At 39.7% G+C, this 20,120-nt stretch overlaps 1 protein-coding gene across 4 annotated transcripts in view; it reads right to left on the bottom strand.

Moving 5' to 3' along the window:
- The window catches only part of LOC109094528 (dynamin-binding protein-like), a 50,303-nt gene that overhangs the window by 18,208 nt on the left and 11,975 nt on the right, over window positions 1-20,120 (bottom strand). For 3 of the 4 annotated variants that reach the window (XM_042767911.1, XM_019108421.2, XM_042767912.1), the window contains exons 2-4: window positions 14,588-14,745; window positions 14,380-14,502; window positions 9,175-11,400 (exon numbers count right to left, since the gene is read on the bottom strand). In XM_042767911.1, the coding sequence (XP_042623845.1) occupies window positions 9,175-11,400; window positions 14,380-14,502; window positions 14,588-14,732 (2,494 nt within the window). In that variant the 5' untranslated portion in view covers window positions 14,733-14,745. Of the gene's footprint in view, window positions 1-2,537; window positions 4,402-9,174; window positions 11,401-14,379; window positions 14,503-14,587; window positions 14,746-20,120 lie in introns of those variants that run through there. The other variant, XM_019108419.2, reaches the window with a different exon arrangement.

Here is a 20,120-nt window from a genome sequence, read left to right as displayed (position 1 = left end):
TGTGACTTAAGGCTTTTGTCTTCCAAGCTGGCCATTGACTTAATGCTGTACAAATGTTGTGTGAGGGTTGGTTGAAGGTTCCCAACTAATCCCCTTCCAGCCCACTGGCATGGGCAGCTGCACAAGGATTACAAAGACCAGCAACAGGCGACTAAATAAATAAAGGCACACCAACTCACTCACACACACACACTTATTTGCATATTATCAGCAGTGTTAGATAATTAGGCTGGTGATTGTTAGTACCAAATGACCTCTAAAAGCCAAAACAGAGGTACAAATTCTGTCAAGCATGAAACAGATGAACTCAGACTATGAGTCAGGCTGGGTCAGCCTGGGCATCCTCTACATGGTGCCCCAAACTCAATGGTAAGACGTCTTTGAAGGCTATATGGATTGGGGGGAGGGTTCTGGTACCAGGCACATCCTAGTCCCTCTTTTCCTCCTCCTCCTCCTCCACACAGAGGTGCTGATTGGAGCACTAGGCTACAGAGGATTACCCTGGGCTGAATTGACCACCTGCTCTGTGTCAGACTTGACACAAGCCAGACGAATCTACCACTGAGACACCCATGGCAAGCACCCATCACCAATCACTGACAACAATAACAAACACTGTCACCTCATGCTAAAAAGCACTGATGAGGCTGCTATAACTGAAGACCATTCATTCTTGACTGTCAGTAGCCCCTTTCACACTGCGATTCCGGAAAATACACGGGTAATGTGTCCCGGAAATCGTTCCCGGGTCGCTAGATTTAGCCCCTTTCACACTGCCAGTGATTACCCGGAATATGTGCGTGCGTTCACACACAACCCGTAAAGGTCCCGTAAAGACACATGACATCAGGATGTTGCGTGTAATGTACAAGTCGAAAACCCTAGGCACATTAACTTTCACTTAAGCTGGCGAATGATCTCAGCGTCAGCGCGGAAAGTGATCTCTAACTGATCTCTGCTTTGTTACAGTTTGCACATATTTTTTTTTTGTCGCGAACGCTGATCTGCCTTCAAAACACCTGGTAAAAGAGTCGCGAGATAATGTGCATCATCACTACGACACACCCTTTACGGCATTAGTTCTGGCTTTTGTTCACACAGAGCTCATTCCGCGACTGAACCCAGCAATGTTACTACGTCCCCAACCCGGGATCGATCCCGGAATCAATCCCGGGACGTGTTTGCGTTCACACAGAAGGCTATCCGGCAATGTTCCGGCAATTTTCCGGGTCCAATGTGCAGTGTGAAAGGGGCTAGTGAAACCTGAAGGAATAGACAAAATTTAAACAGTACAGATATAGACCTGGATCCAGTTTGTATTTCCACAGCATGAGGGTAAGTTCATACGAATTTCTGAATGAACCACTCATTTTAAAATCTTCCTGGTCTACTGACATTTGTTATGATATTTGCTTCAAACATTACAAAGCATATGATAACTTCTTTAACACTACAATAAGTAAATCCACTTCACCAGCTAATTACTCTTCAACAGTGATGCTATAGAAGTATACAGAGCTACCACAAAATCAGAAAAATTCTAAAGATAGTTTCTCTGATGCATAAAGTCTATAGAGTGGCCCCCAAAAATTTGGACAGTAACTGACGTACTGAAGATGTATGAATATCATTGCATTAAAAAACTAAATCACAAACCAAGAGGTAACTTGGTTCTTTTTTCAACAACTTTTTTGTCAATCAACTTTTCTTTCAACATTTATAAAGTTATAGAAGTATTAGTGGCAGCATTATGTTAGATCCAGGTACTGAGTCAGAGTAACCAGTTCATGAAATTAAATTAAACTAAATATGACTAAAAAACATCTAAATACTAAGAATCTTTTTGCAAATGTTTTGCTGGAAAAGATATAAAATAGAAATATTATATTAAAAATTGTTATATAATGTACTTTAAAACAAACACAGCTTAAATGTCTAAATGAGGCCAATGTAAAGTTCACGGAAAAAAGGGCCTGTAAAATCTAATGCAAAATGGTACTTCTTGGCTTTGAACATTTTGTTGTTTTTGTCTGAAGTCACGGTACCATAAAACACATAGTGGTTGTCAAACAAAAGAAAGTCTAAAAAGGAGAGGGAGGGAGGAAGAGAGAAAGAGAGACACAGAGGACAAGGGGGAGACAGACAACAAAACTTCTGAAAAGTAATTAAACCCGTTGGACCAGTTCCCCCCTCCCTGTAAGTTTCCAAGCTCACCTCTGAGGAAAAAAAAAACTGAAACTCAGCTCCACACTGACAGCTTCAATAGACAGTCTCAAAGACATGCATACCTATGCATTAAGATGGTGACTGCACAATCAGCACCTTTGGTATCTCCTGAATTGATTTGGAGATGTCCTAAAGCAGAGCTCCAAGACAAGATCAAAAGAGAGCTAAAAACATAAGTGATATCAATGTGGACATTTCTACAATTGTTAGTTGACAGTTTACAGCCATCTCAAGGTGTGTTTTGCCCCTACTCTAACCTCACAGATTTTTGTCATAGTACTGGATGTGCTACCATTTCTTATGTGCTTTACCTTGTTTCTTTTTCCTGTTGGTGGCAAACTCTGACTTCCTGAGAGAGCTTGGTGCTGTCTTCCTATAGAAGCTGTTCCTGTCAAGTGAACCCATGTAAACAGGCTTCCGTGTCTGGCCTTGACCTTCCAAATACAGTTTTCCTGAACCCGGGCGATCAATGTACTGGTCCTTGTTATCATAACTGAATTTAGCAGGATCCTCGTAAGACCGTCTCTCTTTCAGTGTCTGCTTTTGATAAACATCCTTTTCCCATTCCTCGCAGTGTCTCCCACTGTTGTGGTCAGTACTGCAACCCTCTTGTCTATGTTCTACTGAATTTGACCTTATCTCTCTGCAACGGTCTCTGCTTTTCTGGTCAAACTGATAACTCTCACAACCCTTGTCTTCATAGCAGTCTTTAAAACCACTATCATAACGTTCATCTTTCCAGTAGTTTCTATCATCCTTTTCTCTGTAATCACATTGGTCTCCCTCTCTGTACTGATAAGAGTCTCTTTCTTTAGGTTCAAAGCGATCCCTCTGCTCAGACTGGCTATTTTCTCTGTAATCATACCGGTCTCTCAGTTTGAGGTCATAGTGGTTACGTTTCTTACGTTCGTACCATTCCTTGTCATCTAGTTTAGAGGGGTCCCTTTCTCCTGTTCTTTCTCTACGGTCACAGTAGTCATCTTTCCTAAAGTCACTGCGGATCTTCTCCTTTTCTTTGTAGTCATAGCAATCTCCCTTTCTTTGTACATACCGGTCATAGTCTCTTCGATCGATTGAATCCCTCTCTCTATACCGGTAGTTGTCACCTCTCCTATGGCCTTCCTCACAGTAACTACGGTCATAGCGGTCCCCTTTTCTATCATCACTCTGGTCTTTCCCTCCACGATCATAGTGCTCATACTGGTAATTGTCTCTGGAGTCATAGTGGTCTGCTTCTCTATATCTGTACCTGTCCTTTTTCCTGGTGTCGTAATGTTCGTGATGTTTACTGTCATTGTACTGGTCTCTGTAGTCATAACGGTCATACTTATCCAACTCTTTATGGTCATAGTAATCCCGGCTCCTGCGGTCCCCATCTTTATAACTATTGTGCTCCTTATCATAGTAGTCCTGGTTATCAGGGTCAAAACTGTACGCATCCCGATCTCTGCGACTGTAAGGCTCTCGACCCTCACAGTACTCATCTGATTCCCAAGAGTGGTACCGGGCCACAAAGTCAGGACATTCTTTACTCCTTGGGCTCTGTGCAAAGTCTCTGTGGTCAGCGTAATCCAGTTCTTCCCGGTGCTGATAGAAACAGTGATTGCTGGTCCATTCCTGAGGGTTCCTCGGCTCTTGGTATGCTGCTTCTGGTGATTGATAGAAGAACTCTTGGGGAGGGACCTCTCGGTAAGGAACCTTGTCCCAGTCTTCATATTCCCAGCATTGTTGACGGTACCCATTGGCTTGTCCGAGGTAGGCCTGGTGCTCCCATTGTGCTGGTACAGTTGTGAAGTCCTGAGGGCACATGACTGACTGCTGCTGAAGTTGTTGCTGCTGTTGAAAATGCAGCATTTGTATGCATTTCTCCTTCTCCCAGCCCTCACTCACCAACTCTTCGACGCTCTTACCTCTCTTGGGAGGAGTCCTGTTGAAGTCCCAGGGCACTGGGGCAAATGGCATAGGGTGTCCTAAGACCACCTGTCCCTTCATAATGGCTGTGGGAGTCCACAAACAGGGCAAGCTGTGTTAGCTTCCCCAGATTTCACATTCCAGGTCCAGATGTAGAGAACTCCACCTGACAGACATGCTCAAACTCTCTGTCTCACTCTAACTCTCTTTCTCCGACAGCTGACTGAACAGGACTGTCTGGTTAAGACCTGAGAAACTCAATCTCTCTCTCTCTCTCTCCGCCTACCCAGCCAATAGGAGGAAGAGAGAGAAGGAGCTGGGGGAGGGAAGAAGCAACTGAGAGGAGGCAAAGGGGAGGCATTTAGGGTTAATCATTGAATGTAGTCACATGAATGGATTACAGGGAGGCTGTGATTGGCTGAAGTCTCTGTTTGCAGGAAAACACAGGCTGGACTTAACAAAAGAGGAGGGAGCATTATCCTCTTTATTCCTTAAACTTCTCAAGTGTTTTTAAACTTGGCATTATTCATGAGCAAAGTTGTATATGTCCCTTAAAGACTCTTTTTAGGCTGTTGTGCAACTAGAACAGGGATCTTGAAGCTGTACTTTTTCACAGTTTCTGTTTGTGTTTTTAAAGAAATTAAAGAGGTGTGTACATGCTTTCAAAAACAACATGACACACTGAATGTTCTGTCAAAAGCAGAATCAATGCTTTATCTGTTCTAACTTGCTCATCATACGTTTCAGAGAAGCAAGGTTCCCATGAATGTCATAATCTTCTTTCATGTTTCAACAAGCTGACCTGGGAAAGTTAGACACAGGCCGATTATTCCAGAGAGCACCGTTTACTTTCGAGTGTCTGCACACTGCACAATGGATCATTGTTATGGGCCGCCCCTGGTTTCATAGGCTAGGGCATCTTTTCATGCAAGGAAGAAAAATAAAAGTTATTCACGTGCTTCAGTATACTATATAATTCCCCTCTACACAAAAAAAGAATGTGTCAATGAATACAAATACTAATAATGTGAAAACATGGTAAAAAGAGAACAAGAAAAACTGTGCTGATGTTTTGCTACAAGTACTTAAGGTATTAAAATGCAAAATATTGCTCTAGTTAAGGCTAAAAAAAGAAAGAGAGAATAAGAGATTTTGTGGGTCTGACTGCTTCTCCTCTCCTCTTTATAAACATTGGTATTTTTACAATCAGTGTTTAAGATCTCACATTTCTTTACATGGGGCAGACCGAAACTGTGTGCATGTTGTTTTATACTTCAGAGACATCGGGAGCAACATTCCTCTTGTGTAATGGAGTTATTTTTCTTTGTTTACACAAGTACAACCCTTTGAAATGGCACAAAATTCACATTTAAAGATGGTGCACCTGTAGCAATTCATCAAAAAACATGTTTCAAACATTTCTATCTAAAATCTGCCAAACATAATCTGTTAACTATTTTAGGTTAGATTTTTAGATACTTTAGGGAGGTTTAAACATCACTGTGTAGTTAATGGCTCTTAAGGTCCTGGGACGGGGGAAAAACTTGAAAATCTAATTTAGGACACAGACAAACCTGTGGATGAAAAGCATTCAAGACAGTCACTGTCCCTCAGTAAGTGTCTGTTTCATACATTTTGATTAGTCCAAATCTATCAAAGAACACAACAGGACCAAAAAAGTAATTATAGCAACGAAGCATTCAGATGCATGCTTGTGACAGAGGTGAGGACACAGGTCTCGCATGCCACTCTTCATCGCTGTTATTAGAATAGCCCTCCATCCAATCCCTCACAGCCTTTCCAGCAGGCGACAGGATCATACAGCTCTTCAAAGAGTCTTCTGTTAACCTGAATAGGCTTCCGTGCATGAGACAGGCACAGAAAAGCTGGGAGCTGGAGATTAGATCCAGGAAACAAAAAAGCACGATGCTTTTTATGAGCACCCAAACAGATCCCAATTAGAACAAGTCTGTGGAAGGGGCAACAGAAGTCTAGAACAGGACACTCACTCATAGATACACATATAAATGAATCTGTTAGAAACAAAATCACAACTCTGTCTTTCCTCCAACAACATGGCTATGGAAAGAACTGTTCCCAGAAAGAGAATGATACATGAGAAACATGAGTCTTGTTCAGTCTTGTTTTTTGTCCCATTCAAGAAGAGATGATGAAATAAAAAGCTTGTCTCCTCCCTCCAGCAGAAACCGCTGTTCAGCGATTACTACTCCATAGCTGATAGGCTCTTGACTGACTCTCTGCACTGTAACAATAAATAACCATTGTTTCTACCCTCCCTGTTGAGAAACACACCCTGTTATGATAAATGTGGAGACACACACACACACACACACACACACACACACACACACACACACATGCACACACATATATCTACCTAAATTATTATTACAGAGAAACCCACAAGGAAATAATGCTACTTCCACAATTATGACACCCAATGACTCAATATGACGCACATTGCTATACTCATAAGCATTATAAGCCTAAATAATTTCACTGGGATTTTCTTGTTATCTGTTTACTGCTCAGTGTAAATACATTTTTATTAAAGTCCACAGTTATTTTGGTTGACTAGTTAGGAAAACAACTGTGATTTTTTTTTTTTTTTTGTTGTTGTTACAATTAGTAAACAGCAAAGAGATAAATATAATTATTAATAGGAATAAAGAAGTTTAAATTAAAGTCGATTAAACCACACACACAAACAGTGTTGCTCCGATCCACTTCAGTTAGTCCAAGACATACAGGCGTCACAGAAATCAAGTGATATTCACTAAGACTTGGGCAGTGCTCCAAACCAAAGATATGCATCACTATGTCTGATAATCAATTCTGGGAAGCCACTAACCATGTTTCCATCCACCTATTTTTATGCGCATTTTGGATAATTCGCATAAAAAAAATGCTGGATGGAAATACCAAGATGTGCATAAATTCGAAAAATGTGCATTAAAAACGTATGCGCACAACTGAGTAGGATAAACTTTTTATCCTATAAGAAAAAATTTGCATAAACTATGATGGAAACACATTTTTTACCGAATAAATTCCCCCATGTGCATTTAAAAAGTCATTTGACTTTGCGCTGAGAGACGGGATAACTTGACTAACCAGCAGACCGATCTCGTTCACAGCATCTATATGTTGTTTTGGTCGTTCTGAAATGCCTGAGGAAAGTCTGTCATTAAAGTATTTCTGTATAATTACTGTCTTACATGTCTGCGTTCCCAAACAGCATGCATCCACCTCTAAAAGCAATGACCGCATTTATTGTGTTACGGCTGCTCTCTCTGAAGCGCAAGTAATTTATTACATATGAAAATTATTATATGCACTGGCTCCTAGTTTTCTAAGAGATATTTAGTGCCAGTTTATCAGGAAGTGATGATTTTGTTCTCTTTGACTCGTTAGATGGAAACCATGCTTTATTCGGAAATGTTTTATGTGATATTCCAGTTTTGTGCATAAGTTAATCTGAATCTTTGGATGGAAACATAGCTACTGACCCATTGACCTATTATCAAATCCAAAACCTGATCCAAGTTTCAAACAGAATTCCTTGTTCCTTATACTTGATAACAGATGGCTGTGACTAGCAAGCAGGTTACACCTACTTTATCAAGCAAGATGTGTACACAGCTGTGTGCAAACAGTTTATGTGACATACATAATGGTGTCACGTGCTGTGAACTCAAAAACACCAAGCAAAAAATTTCACGGTCTTCACTAATTACAAAAGCAATCTCACATGAAAAGGAAAAAAAAAAGTTATTTGAAAACTTTATAATACCACATACTAAGAAATACACACACAACTCCTCTCCATCTCATCTCAAGTCTTACCTGGTGCATGTGTGGTTCTGGCTCTAAGAACATGGCCAAAAAGGACTCTGAAACGCACCACAGGCTGAACCAGAGAGCTCCAGAGTCTGGTTCTAAAACTGCTGCCCATGCTCTCTCAAAAACGACCGATTACTATGGTAATGTCCACTACTATATCAAAAAACAGGAGCAGAACTGAGACCGTGATCATGGGAGTAAAGAGACATGCAGAGATAAATGTAGGGATAGAGAGCAAGAGAAAGAGAGCAAGAACACTGGTGCAAAGAGGCCATATATTTCATATGTACATGGTAAAAGTGTAGTCAACAGCAACAGCATTCCATTCATAAGAAATATACCAATGTTAAAGCAATTATAAGGGTAATACCTTTTAAATTATAACTACACATACATCAGACAGTCTATTAGGGGCGAAACAGTTACTTTAGTATTTGTGCAATTAGTTTGTGCAAACACAAAATTTCCACCTAAGATGAGAGGTTTAACAAGATCTGGTACAGAGGGATCACATTGTTTTACTGTGCAGTGAATCATGGCCACAATGCCTCATGTCAGACTTTAACAAATGTGCAAAGACATGATACTCCCAGTGCCACCGTTTACTGACTTTCTCTAGTTTGAGAATCAAAGTGGTTTCTATCCTTTATGGAAAAGGTGCGCCTATCATGTGTTTAGCAATATGCCTAGGTGTGTTCTATTCCCTAGTTAGGTGTGAAGGTCAAGCATAGGCCATCTATGTAAAACCGCTGAATATTACATAACAGTGCTGAGAGAGCATTAGAACAACTGAGACTGATAATTCCTCTTTTAGATTGTAATATCGTTGACAACAACTTTGAGAAGATGTCATCAAACCAGAAAATGCATATTGATATAGATGACAAACTTCTTAGGAAATAAGTTATGTTGACAGACATGGTATGGAAAATTTCAACATAAATAAAAGTTGTACGTGTTGACACACCCAGTACAGTGAACTTTGTCTCGGATGACGTTTCAAAGGCATATCGAAAGCATTTATCAGGAACACCTACAACGTTTAAGATGTAATTTGACCTCAAAAGATTATAATGAATGAATGAATGAATATTAGATTTCAGATACTGAACGTAATCTGTATCTGTTGTAAAAACACAACACATATACTGATGTGAGAGTATTAGTGACTACCTTGTAGCTGCTGCTGTTCCAGGATCAGTGTCTCCATGGTGTATGTGCAGAATTCCAGATTCTCAAGAGCTTGTTGTCTCGAAGTCTCATCCTGCTCTTCTTCGAGCATGGCCTGCAGCTCCTGGGCTGTGTGAGAATACATATCAATGTCTCTTTCCACCTCTTCCAACCTTAAGAGTAACCTATATTGCTCCTGTTCCCCCTCTCTTTCTCTCTCCATTTCTTTCTCCATCTCCAGAACATCCTCTGCATCTTCCACCTCTTCAACAGTCTCTTTCTCTTCTGGCGAGTTATAGAATGGGTTGGAGGTAGGTGGAGGGGGACCTGGCATCACAGAGTTGGTGCGTGGGCATGGAGGAGGTGGGCGTGGCGCTGGACGTGCATGTCTGTAAGGCTGAGGAGCAATACGTCCATTGGTTTGAGGACAATGTGAGTTTGTAGGTGCAGGTGGCCTAAGGACCCGCGGTCTAGGAGGAGGTGGGCGTAGTGTTTTCCGTCTCTCCAGAGAGGAGGAGGCAGAACCAGAAGGAGAGGAAGTGGTGGGCGACAGACGTTCCATCAAGGAGTGGGAGGAGCCTTGGATTATGTCATGCTCATTGCTGTAGTCCATAATGGAGAAGTGGCGGGAAACTTTATTGCCCCTTCCACCACTAACCTCCTCCCATCTGCTCTGTTCTGTGAATCCATTGCCACGACCTGGTAAGCTTTGTTCGAACTCTATCAGCTGCTGAGAAAGCTTGGCTTCAAGATCTCCAGCTGACACAGCCAAAGTCCCCAATGTCTGAGATGTTGGTAACCCATTTGAACCCTGTTTCTGAGCCAATGCCCAGTGGTCGCTGCAGCCCCCAGACATTAGGTGTGCATCATTGACGCTTGCGTGTCGAGTTAACTTCTTCTGCCTGTTCTTCTCAGCAGAGATTTTACTTTTGAAGGGGCTTCTGCTGTCATGAGATGCATAGTTACCACTGTTTCTTGTCCATATGGAATTAGGTGAGGTTCTGGTGGGTGGATTCAGATTTTGTTTCCTTGTGATGGGTGCTGGGGGAGGTTCTCGTAAACTGGTGTGAGAACTGGTGCTATATTTTCGGTTGCTGAGGGCATGTAGACTTGGCCTAGGGGGCAGCTGGGGTCTACCCAAATTGGGGCTGCCCGTTCTGTTACTCTGGACTTCTCTGTGGGCTGAGCTACTTGCTCTGCGGGGTTGTGTGTGAGGGGGTGGGGGTCTTTCTTGTCTTCTTTCTTGTGACTGAACCTGTGATTGATGTAAAGTTGTTTCTCTCCCTTGAGAACTTTGATTGGAGTGCATGTAGTACACCTGCTCATCCTTTCTTTCCTCCTCCCGGCGCTCAAAGTAATCCAGGTCCCACACTGTGTGGTCTTCCTGAGTAGTCCACTCTTGCCCATATTCTGGCACTGTGCAATCTTGTTGAGGTGAGGGAAAATCGGGAGTGTAACACTGTTCTTCTCTCTCAGGTACACTAATTTCACAAATGAATGTCTCGGTTTGTGGGACAACCTGCAGCTGCCCTTGTATCTTGACAAATCGATGAGGGAAAACTCCTCTTCTGCCACGTATTTGTCCCTCCAACCAGCCATCCTCCAGCGTGGTGAGGATACGGATCCTATCACCAGCATCAAAGTCCAGCTCACCAGGTTCAAGGGCCCGGAATTCATAAAGCGCAATACCATATACAGCTCCCTCTTCCTCCTCCTCTTCTTCCTCATGCGGTTGTTGAATCTCCATTTCTGAATTTTCCTCATCCCTCTCTTCCTCATCCCTCTCTTCCTCCTCCCTCCTCTCTTCTTCCTCCATGCCGTAAGCTGGATACTGATGTAGGGTCTGAGGTTCAGGCTCCTCCAGAGGTGAGCGCAGGGGTCCAAGCAGCTCTACAAAGCCCTCAGGGAAAACTCCCGTCCTGCCGTCCAGTTCTCCCTGGAACCAGCCAGGTTCTGGCAGGCCTATGATGGTGATGACATCACCCTCTCGAAAGTCCAGCTCCTCATCCAGCTGGGCGTGAAGGCTCATAAGGGCACTGGCCTGGCCCAGCGCATGTGGGGGAAGCTCGGAGGCCTGGGCAGCTGCACTGCGCTCTGACAGCTGCCTGGATCGCCCGGAAAGCTCCAGCTCTTTAACGCAAGAGATGGGGAAGAGCCCGCGTGAGCCCCATGCATTATGCCCTCTTATCCACACAGCATCCACACTGCTTTCAGCAGCAACTACATCACCTAGCAAGAGAGAGAGAGTAGAAGAAGATAAGCATAAGGATAATAAGGATTGAAATTTCCTCAAAATAAATACTGGCAATAAGTTACAATAAAAAACAATTTGATGAAAATCGCTTGAATCTTTCAGCAACAACTACTGCAAATCTGTCCTGGCTGAATTCCCAGCATATGTAATGAGACCTTTGCAGCTTAATCAGAATGCAGCAGCCCTGCTTATATCTAGGGATGCACTGCAAAACTTCTCACTGCCCTCTAAATGAGTTTTTATTAGTTTTTTTTTCTATTATAAAAAAATATATATAATTCCTAAAAACAAGATAAATTTACTTAGCCTAGCTAGACTGTATCTTAAATTTATTTATGTATTTATGCAATGGCAGCATCTAGGCTACTTCATTTCAGTTCAGTAGGCTAAATTAAAATAAATCAATAAATTAATAATCATTTAAAAAAAGATAAGGGCTAGATAAACAGCATAAATAATATCAAGCATTTAAAATAAGGGTTTTTTTGTCTTACAGCACGGGCATTTATTTATTTTTTTACTTGTTTATACTTAAAAATAAGTACCTCTGGTGCAGTAATTAAAGACACATTCTCTGAAAACAAGTCTGAATACGCAATTCAATCTAAACACAATTCAATGCTATTGACACTTGAAGAAAAGAAAAAAAAAGATCCGAAAGATGACCATTTGCATGTGTTCACAAACCAACAATTGGACTGTCATCTTTGATTGACAACCACAGTGCCCTTCGTCACCCTCACCCAATAGTCCTTCCTCTTCTCTTTACTTTTCTCACACCCAAATAGTGTACATACCTACTACATATGAGAACATGAGGACTTCTGTCAAGCTTAAAATGATCATTAAGAAAATCTGTTGACTTATTTATATAAGGATTTAGGTGGACTATATATTGTATTAGCTGCATTAGTTTTATTTGTTTGAGATTATACTTATTTGTAAAACTAGCATATTTGTTTGCATCCTCGCTAAAGTATCTGCTAAATGTATTAATTGTAAATGAAAATTTAACTAGCAGGTGAGTTATTGTGTTGATGCATATATTTGCACCCAGGGCAAAAGACTACATTTATTTCTTTATGCTGTCCTTGTAAACACATTAGAGCTGTGTGAAGTTCTCTGACTTCTGACCTCAAGTCAGTAAAGTCACTGGTGTGGTCAGTTTTACTTAACAAACACACACACACACACACACACACACACACACACACACACACACACACACACACACACACACATCAACAGGAGCCAGAATGTTCATTAGGGTCACAAGGGCCAAATTCCACACAGTCGCGCTCCGCCTTCCATTGTGTTCAACACATAAACTAGAACAGCGTATATGATCCCCACAGACATGATGGGGAAAAAAAATTCTTCCAGTTGTGTTTTTCACATAAAAATAAAGGAAGTGTGTACTGGACAAATCAGAGTTTCCACATTAGATCAGGACTGGCTACATCTAATGCAATATACAACATAAACAGGCATGTAATATTCAAAACATCAAACACAAAGTACCATTTTCCAAATTAAATGAAAAGAAGAAAAAACCATTACAGATCAGATAGGAATAACAGACAAGTAATACAAAAATATTTTTTGTATTAACTTCTTAGGTTACGACTATCATTTATTCTACACAATATAAACAAACAACTAGTGACATCTAGTGGTGACTAATGCTATTTTCAATTCATGGTTTCCAGTAACATGACTGGATCGAAAACCTGGCGGGAAAAACATCCATAGAACTGCAGCACAAGCCTGTTTATTTTCCAATCCACAAATATTTAGCTCATCTCTCAAAAGGATAAAACAAAGATATGTGAACAAAACATCCATCTGCAATACATATAAAACACCTGCCGCAATATTTCAATTTAAAACTGTTTTCTTTGTAACAATTTGCTGTGGGAAAGCATTTAATGTGAAACTTTGAGCATTGTGTTTATATTCTGGGTTCATTTGCTTGCCTGCGCAAAGTATGCATCATCAATAAGGTTTATGCTGAACTTGACCTTTAAATATCACGGTCTTACTACATTACTACTTAAAGCAAACCTCATAAAAATAACTGGCAGTCAGCCTTGTTTCGCCCTCCATGTGGGTGTTCCTGTAAGGGTGTGATGTCACGTGAAAACTATAAATTGCATGTATAGTTCTCAAAATCTGGAAACTCTGATGATATAAGCTTATATTCTATATGTCAACCAAAACAGACCATAAATAAACTAGATAAACCAGGAATAAAGATGACTGATGACTAAGAGCTTCCACTTTGGATAAACATCTCTACTTGCTAAAACAGCAAACATAGCAATTAAACCTTATAAAGTGTGTTTTCTTCATTTCTGTGGCTACAGCAGAGGTGATCTACAATCTATGGGTCTACAGTCTACTGTATAAAATGAAATATACCTCTCATATATGACATTACGTCACTCTGAGCAAGCAGGATTTATGCTGAAGGAAAGAGAAAATGGCAGTACAAAGAGATTTAACTAGTCACCTACTTAAAGTTTTAACATTATGTACAGATTAGACGTCTTTTTGTTAAAGCAATATCTGTTTCAAAAATAAAAATTCCATTCGTTATTGATAAATAACCCCTCATGATCCAAACCTGCAAGATTTTCTTTCTTACGTGAAACACAAACGTCTTCTGGAAACCATATGATAGCTTTAGTTATGATAGCATAGTTTTTTTCCCACAATCTCCAAAAAATGCAGAATGTCCAAAAGTGTCATTATGGGGACTGTATTATGTTTTTGAATTGTTACATGAATAAAGAAAGTCATATAGGTTTGGAATAACATGAGGTTGAGTAAATAATCTGTTTAAAAGTGCAGTAAGCATCAGCATAATTTTCCCTTTGTTGTAGTATTATTAACCTTAATGGACCTGGATAAAACTCATGCATGTTTAACAACTAAGAGCATAATGTATGTACCTCTCTTTAGTGGTAAGTTTCCAGCATCCACAGAGTTAAAGTCATTGATGCACACATACAGATTCTCTCCTGTCTTGGTGTTTGGGATTGTAACGGGTTCCACAAAAGTGCTGGGAAACTGGCCTGAAGGCAGAAAGAATGAAAAGATATCAACACCGATATCACAGACAGAAGACTACATGTGATGTGAATCCTCACATGACTTTACCTGTGACTCCATCCTTAATTCCAAGCAGCCAAAATTCATCAACAACACTGAGCACTTCAATGACATCTCCAGTGAACAGAGGGAGTTCTTCAGAGACACTGGGAAGGAACTCAAACACGGCACGCACCACCGAACCAGCCTCCATGTTCACTCATCACCTGTGCATCACAAGCAAAGAGAGATTGATTAAACATGACACCTATACAACAAACATATTTTCAATATGGCTTCCCAATGAAATCTAGCTCATACCCAATATTGGGAGCATAGGAAAAGTTCATTTCAGTAATTCAACTCAAATTGTGAAACTTGTGTATTAAATAAATTCAATGCACACAGAATGTAGTTGAAGTCTTTGGTTCTTTTAACAAAAACCCACCAATTCATCTCAACAAATTAGAATACTTCATAAGACCAATAAAAAAAAATATTGTTGGCCTTCTGGAAAGTATGTTCATTTACTGTACATGTACTCAATACTTGGTAGGGGCTCCTTTTGCTTTAATTACTGCCTCAATTTGGCGTGGCATGGAGGTGATCAGTTTGTGGCACTGCTGAGGTGGTATGGAAGCCCAGGTTTCTTTGACAGTGGTCTTCAGCTCATCTGCATTTTTTGGTCTCTTGTTTCTCATTTTCCTCTTGACAATACTTCATAGATTCTCTATTGGGTTCAGGTCTGGTGAGTTTGCTGGCCAGTCAAGCACACCGACACCATGGTCATTTAACCAACTTTTGGTGCTTTTGGCAGTGTGGGCAGGTGCCAAATCCTGCTGGAAAATGGAATCAGTATCTTCAAAAAGCTGGTCAGCAGAAGGAAGCATGAAGTGCTCCAAAATTTCTTGGTAAACGGGTGCAGTGACTTTGGTTTTCAAAAAACACAATGGACCAACACCAGCAGATGACATTGGACCCCAAATCATCACAGACTGTGGAAACTTAACACTGGACTTCAAGCAACTTGGGCTATGAGCTTCTCCACCCTTCCTCCAGACTCTAGGACCTTGGTTTCCAAATGAAATACAAAACTTGCTCTCATCTGAAAAGAGGACTTTGGGCCACTGGGCAACAGTCCAGTTCTTCTTCTCCTTAGCCCAGGTAAGACACCTCTGATGTTGCCTGTGGTTCAGGAGTGGCTTAAGAAGAGGAATACGACAACTGTAGCCAAATTCCTTGACACGTCTGTGTGTGTTGGCTCTTGATGCCTTGACCCCAGCCTCAGTCCATTCCTTGTAAAGTTCACTCAAATTCTTGAATCAGTTTTGCTTGACAATCCTCATAAGGCTGCGGTTCTCTCAGTTGTGCATCTTTTTCTTCCACACTTTTTCCTTCCACTCAACTTTCTGTTAACATGCTTGGATACAGCACTCTGTGAACAGCCAGCTTCTTTGGCAATGAATGTTTGTGGCTTACCCTCCTTGTGAAGGGTGTCAATGATTTTCTTTTGGACAGCTGTCAGATCAGCAGTCTTCCCCATGATTGTGTAGCCTAGTGAACCAAACTGAGAGACCAAATTGAAGGCTCAGGAAACCTTTGCAGGTGTTTTGAGTTGATTAGCTGATTGGCATCTCACCATATTCTAATTTGTTGAGATAGTGAATTTGTGGCTTTTTGATAAATGTGAGCCAAAATCATCACAATTAAAAGAACCAAAGACTTAAACTACTTCAGTCTGTGTGCACTGCATTTATTTAATACAAGAGTTTCACAATTTGAGTTGAATTACTGAAATAAATGAACTTTTCCACAACACTTTTATTTATTGAGATGCACCTGTATTTGTTAGTTGGATGCCCATTCCTGTTAAAGATCTTCACTCATTACACATTTTGAAGTGATGAGCTCAAAACACGATGATGTCAGAACAGCTATTTTGGAAAAAAAGAATCCACATTCATTAGAATACCATGAAATCTATTTATTTTTGTAGTATGTGGTTCTTAAATGATCAAGATTTAGTTAGAAATAATATTTTCTCTCTCTTGGTCCAGTCGAACCAGCTGTTAGGATTTTTCCTTCCCTGGTTCATTTGCACTGGCCCTGAACATTTTTTTAATTTGTTTAACAAAGGCATTTACATAGGAGTTGCATTTTTTTTCGTTAATAAATATCTTTTTTATGATGAAAGTAAAAAGAGTTGTGACTGGCATTTGATCTTGATTTGAAAGTGTGTCCCTGTGTTTTCATCAAGACTACTGCTAAATCTTCAGCAACAAAGTGAAAGAAATCACATTTTATTCAATGTGCATTTAAAGTTTGAAAAGGATGAAATAAACACTGTACAGAAAAATAATGGCAGGAAAACAACTATCCTAACATACAGCGTTAGAAGTGTAGTCTGATTCATGAATAAATGACTCTCATGAGCTGGTTCTTTAAACGAATCATTACCTGTTTGAATCATTTTATTAATCCTTCCTTGAATTAACTAAATCAGTCTTACTCAATTACTGAACTGACTAGTTGTTTTTGACAACATTTAGTTAAAGATACACATTTACTTATGATTTTCTAAAATATTTCGTTTAAAAAATGAACACACAATGAAGTTCAAAAGTTTGGGGGCAATTTTTAAAGAAATTAATATTTTATTTAGCTAATTTTTTTAAGTGACAGTAAAGATATTTATAATGTTACAAACAATATTTTGTAAATAAATGCTGCTCTTCTGAACTTTTGATTAATCAAAGAATCCAGGAATAATGCGTAACTGTTTCTACAAAAATATTATTGCGTAACTCAATCATGTTTTTTCAAGATTAATAATAATAAGAACCATACCGACCCCAAACCTTTGAATAGTAGCATAAATAGTAAAGAATGCATCCTATGTGTACAAACACTAGCCTAAATCTTTTGCACCTCTGCTCATTCAACAGCAACTCCATGTGCAAGCAAACAGAAGTGACAGCATAAATTAATCCCTGATGAGAATGACTAAATAAATGTGTATAATTTAGGGCGACTGAATTCACCTCTCTCTGGACAACATTTCTTCAACCAGCTCAAATGTGTTTATACACCCTAAAAAACACATTAAGTCATCCACATGAGAGCAATAATGGGGTGGAGGCCTTGAGTGGGAGACTGTGCAGTCCAAAGATAATAGACCATGAAGAGTCATAAAGTTCTGTGTGCATGAAGTATACAAGTGTTTGTGACTCTGAAACAATGTGAATTCATATGAAAATATTTATAGGAAAGCATGTTTCTGCCAGAATTAGAAGTTAGATAGTTACAGTATTACTTCATTTAAAAAAAAATGGAGATTGATCTAGCACAATAATAAAGCCAAACCCAACTGAATGGAGAATTAAGTGCCACTGTGAGTGTGTGAATACGAGAGAGACAGAGAAAAATAGTGTGAAAAAGTGTGTCTCTCTCTCGGGACCTCTCGAGTGTCGGGGTGAGGGGTAACAGGTGACCCGACTGAAAGGTGACAGGGGTCACAGTAGGACTCGTCTAACTGCCAGGTGAAAGACTGTGTCTGAAAGTGACATTTTGCCCTCATGTTGCACACAGATGACTGCGTTTGAGTCAGGCATGTGTGATAAAAGTATTTAATATCTTAAAGTGATAGTTCACCCCAAAATTAAAATTCTGTCATTAATTACTCGCCCTCATGTCGTTCTAAACCCGTAAGATCTTCATTCATCTTCAGAACACAAATTAAGATATTTTTGATGAAATCCGAGAGTTTTCTGACCCTGCATAGACAGTAATGCAACTGAAATGTTCCCAGGCTCAGAAAGGTAGCAAGGACATTGTTAAAATAGTCCATGTGACAACAGTGGTTCAACTGTAATTTTATGAAGCTTCAAGAATAGTTTTTGTGTACAAAGAAAACTAAAATAAGGACTTCATTCAACAATTAAGTTCATTAGATGATCATGGGGCATAATGTTATGGTGCTTCGGAAGGCAGTCTAAAACATTAAAATGTGCCTTCATACTACATGCTGCCTGTTAAATGACTGATGGACTGGGAAGAGAGGCAGCTGCTTTTGATTTTGGACATAGCCAGTTTGTGTCAGTTACAGAAAGAATGTACTTACGCAACTCAAGAATATGAGGGAGTATCAAAGCTTTAAGCCTCACGAGAGAGGGTGAACCTTAAATATACCCTTAACATCACTGAGGGTGTTTAAATAACCATTATAATCAGCTAAAAACTGTTGGGTAAAACATATATGCATCCATTGTTTCTCTAAAAGATTTCGAGTATTTCTTGCTTTCACAAGGGGATAAGTGAAACCAGAACACTCATTTGGTAAAATGATTTCAGGCATTTTGCATTCTTCCCTATGTCCTATTCTGCTGTTCTGATCAGCACCCTCTGAAACAATGGAAAATTAGAGACTTGTTGACTCATAAATGGATTCCAGTCATCGGCACACTCTCTGCGCACCACTTCAATCAGCAGAATAAATAAGTTGTCAATGAAGGAAGAACCAACATGAACATGTTCAGACACGAGGGCAAAGCCACAGACACTGTGTGGCTGTGTGTGTAAGACAGTCTCTTTGCTTTACGATCTTCTAAGGGGGAAAAAAAAGAGATCCCAGAGCAAGATTCCAATGAGAGCTGGATATTTCAGTTCATGTGAGTCATCATGTCTTAACATCAGACAAAGAACTGGCATGCTGTTACAGTCTACCTGCAGCTATTTAAAGAAACTGAACAATCCACAAAGAGATTGCAAGATTTAATATGACACAGCTGTTTCACATATCCAATATGCTAAAATAAGTATCTAAGAAAATGCCTTTCATTTACAGTTTAAAGAAAATGTTTAACAGTAAGCTAATTTTTACTGTATATGTTTTATTTTTATAAACATTAATTAGTAGCAAATATATAATAAAATACTGTAATACATTCAGTAATACAGAAACAAGCAGACTAATATATGGTCCTATATATATGGTCCTGCCGGGAGGTGAGGAGGTCACAAAGACAGATTAGTACTCTAGTAAAAATCACTGGTTGACCAGGTATAAATTCATAATTCATTTGTTATCCAACAATTCCAAAGAAAATCTGTTCAACAGCTGAATCCAATTATGCTTACTCAATCATTGCATGTTTATCTTGGCTGCAGGCTGAACACATTAAATGCATTCTGTTCTAAAAAACAACTAATATTTGAGCAGTTAGACAAAAATCTTCTCTTGACGATCACCATTTCTCTGCCTTGGCCAGATTAGATCGATCAGGCTTGATTTATCACAAAAAAAGGCCAATATTAAAATTCTATACTATTTTATCATATAAATTATTAACATTAAAAATGTAAATGCCTCAAGTGAATTTAGGGATCACAACATTATAATGTACAGAATAAAAATGGTGGTTCATTCTGAGATTTGCCCAAGATTATATTTAACAGTCTTATTAAATAATTGTATGTCAGCAAAGTTAATCTAAATGTAAAAACAGGAAATGAGCATGCACAATTAAATATAGAATACTGGCTGATACGATAAACAAACTTACAAAAAATCTCTACTTTCCTACAGCAATCCATCCAGTCCATC

The sequence above is a fragment of the Cyprinus carpio genome, chromosome A12 (assembly GCF_018340385.1).
Source record: "Cyprinus carpio isolate SPL01 chromosome A12, ASM1834038v1, whole genome shotgun sequence".
In the NCBI taxonomy this organism is placed as follows: Eukaryota; Metazoa; Chordata; class Actinopteri; order Cypriniformes; family Cyprinidae; genus Cyprinus; species Cyprinus carpio.
The sequence above is the reverse complement of the archived record's forward strand: the minus strand, read 5'-3'. Positions and strand labels throughout refer to the sequence as shown.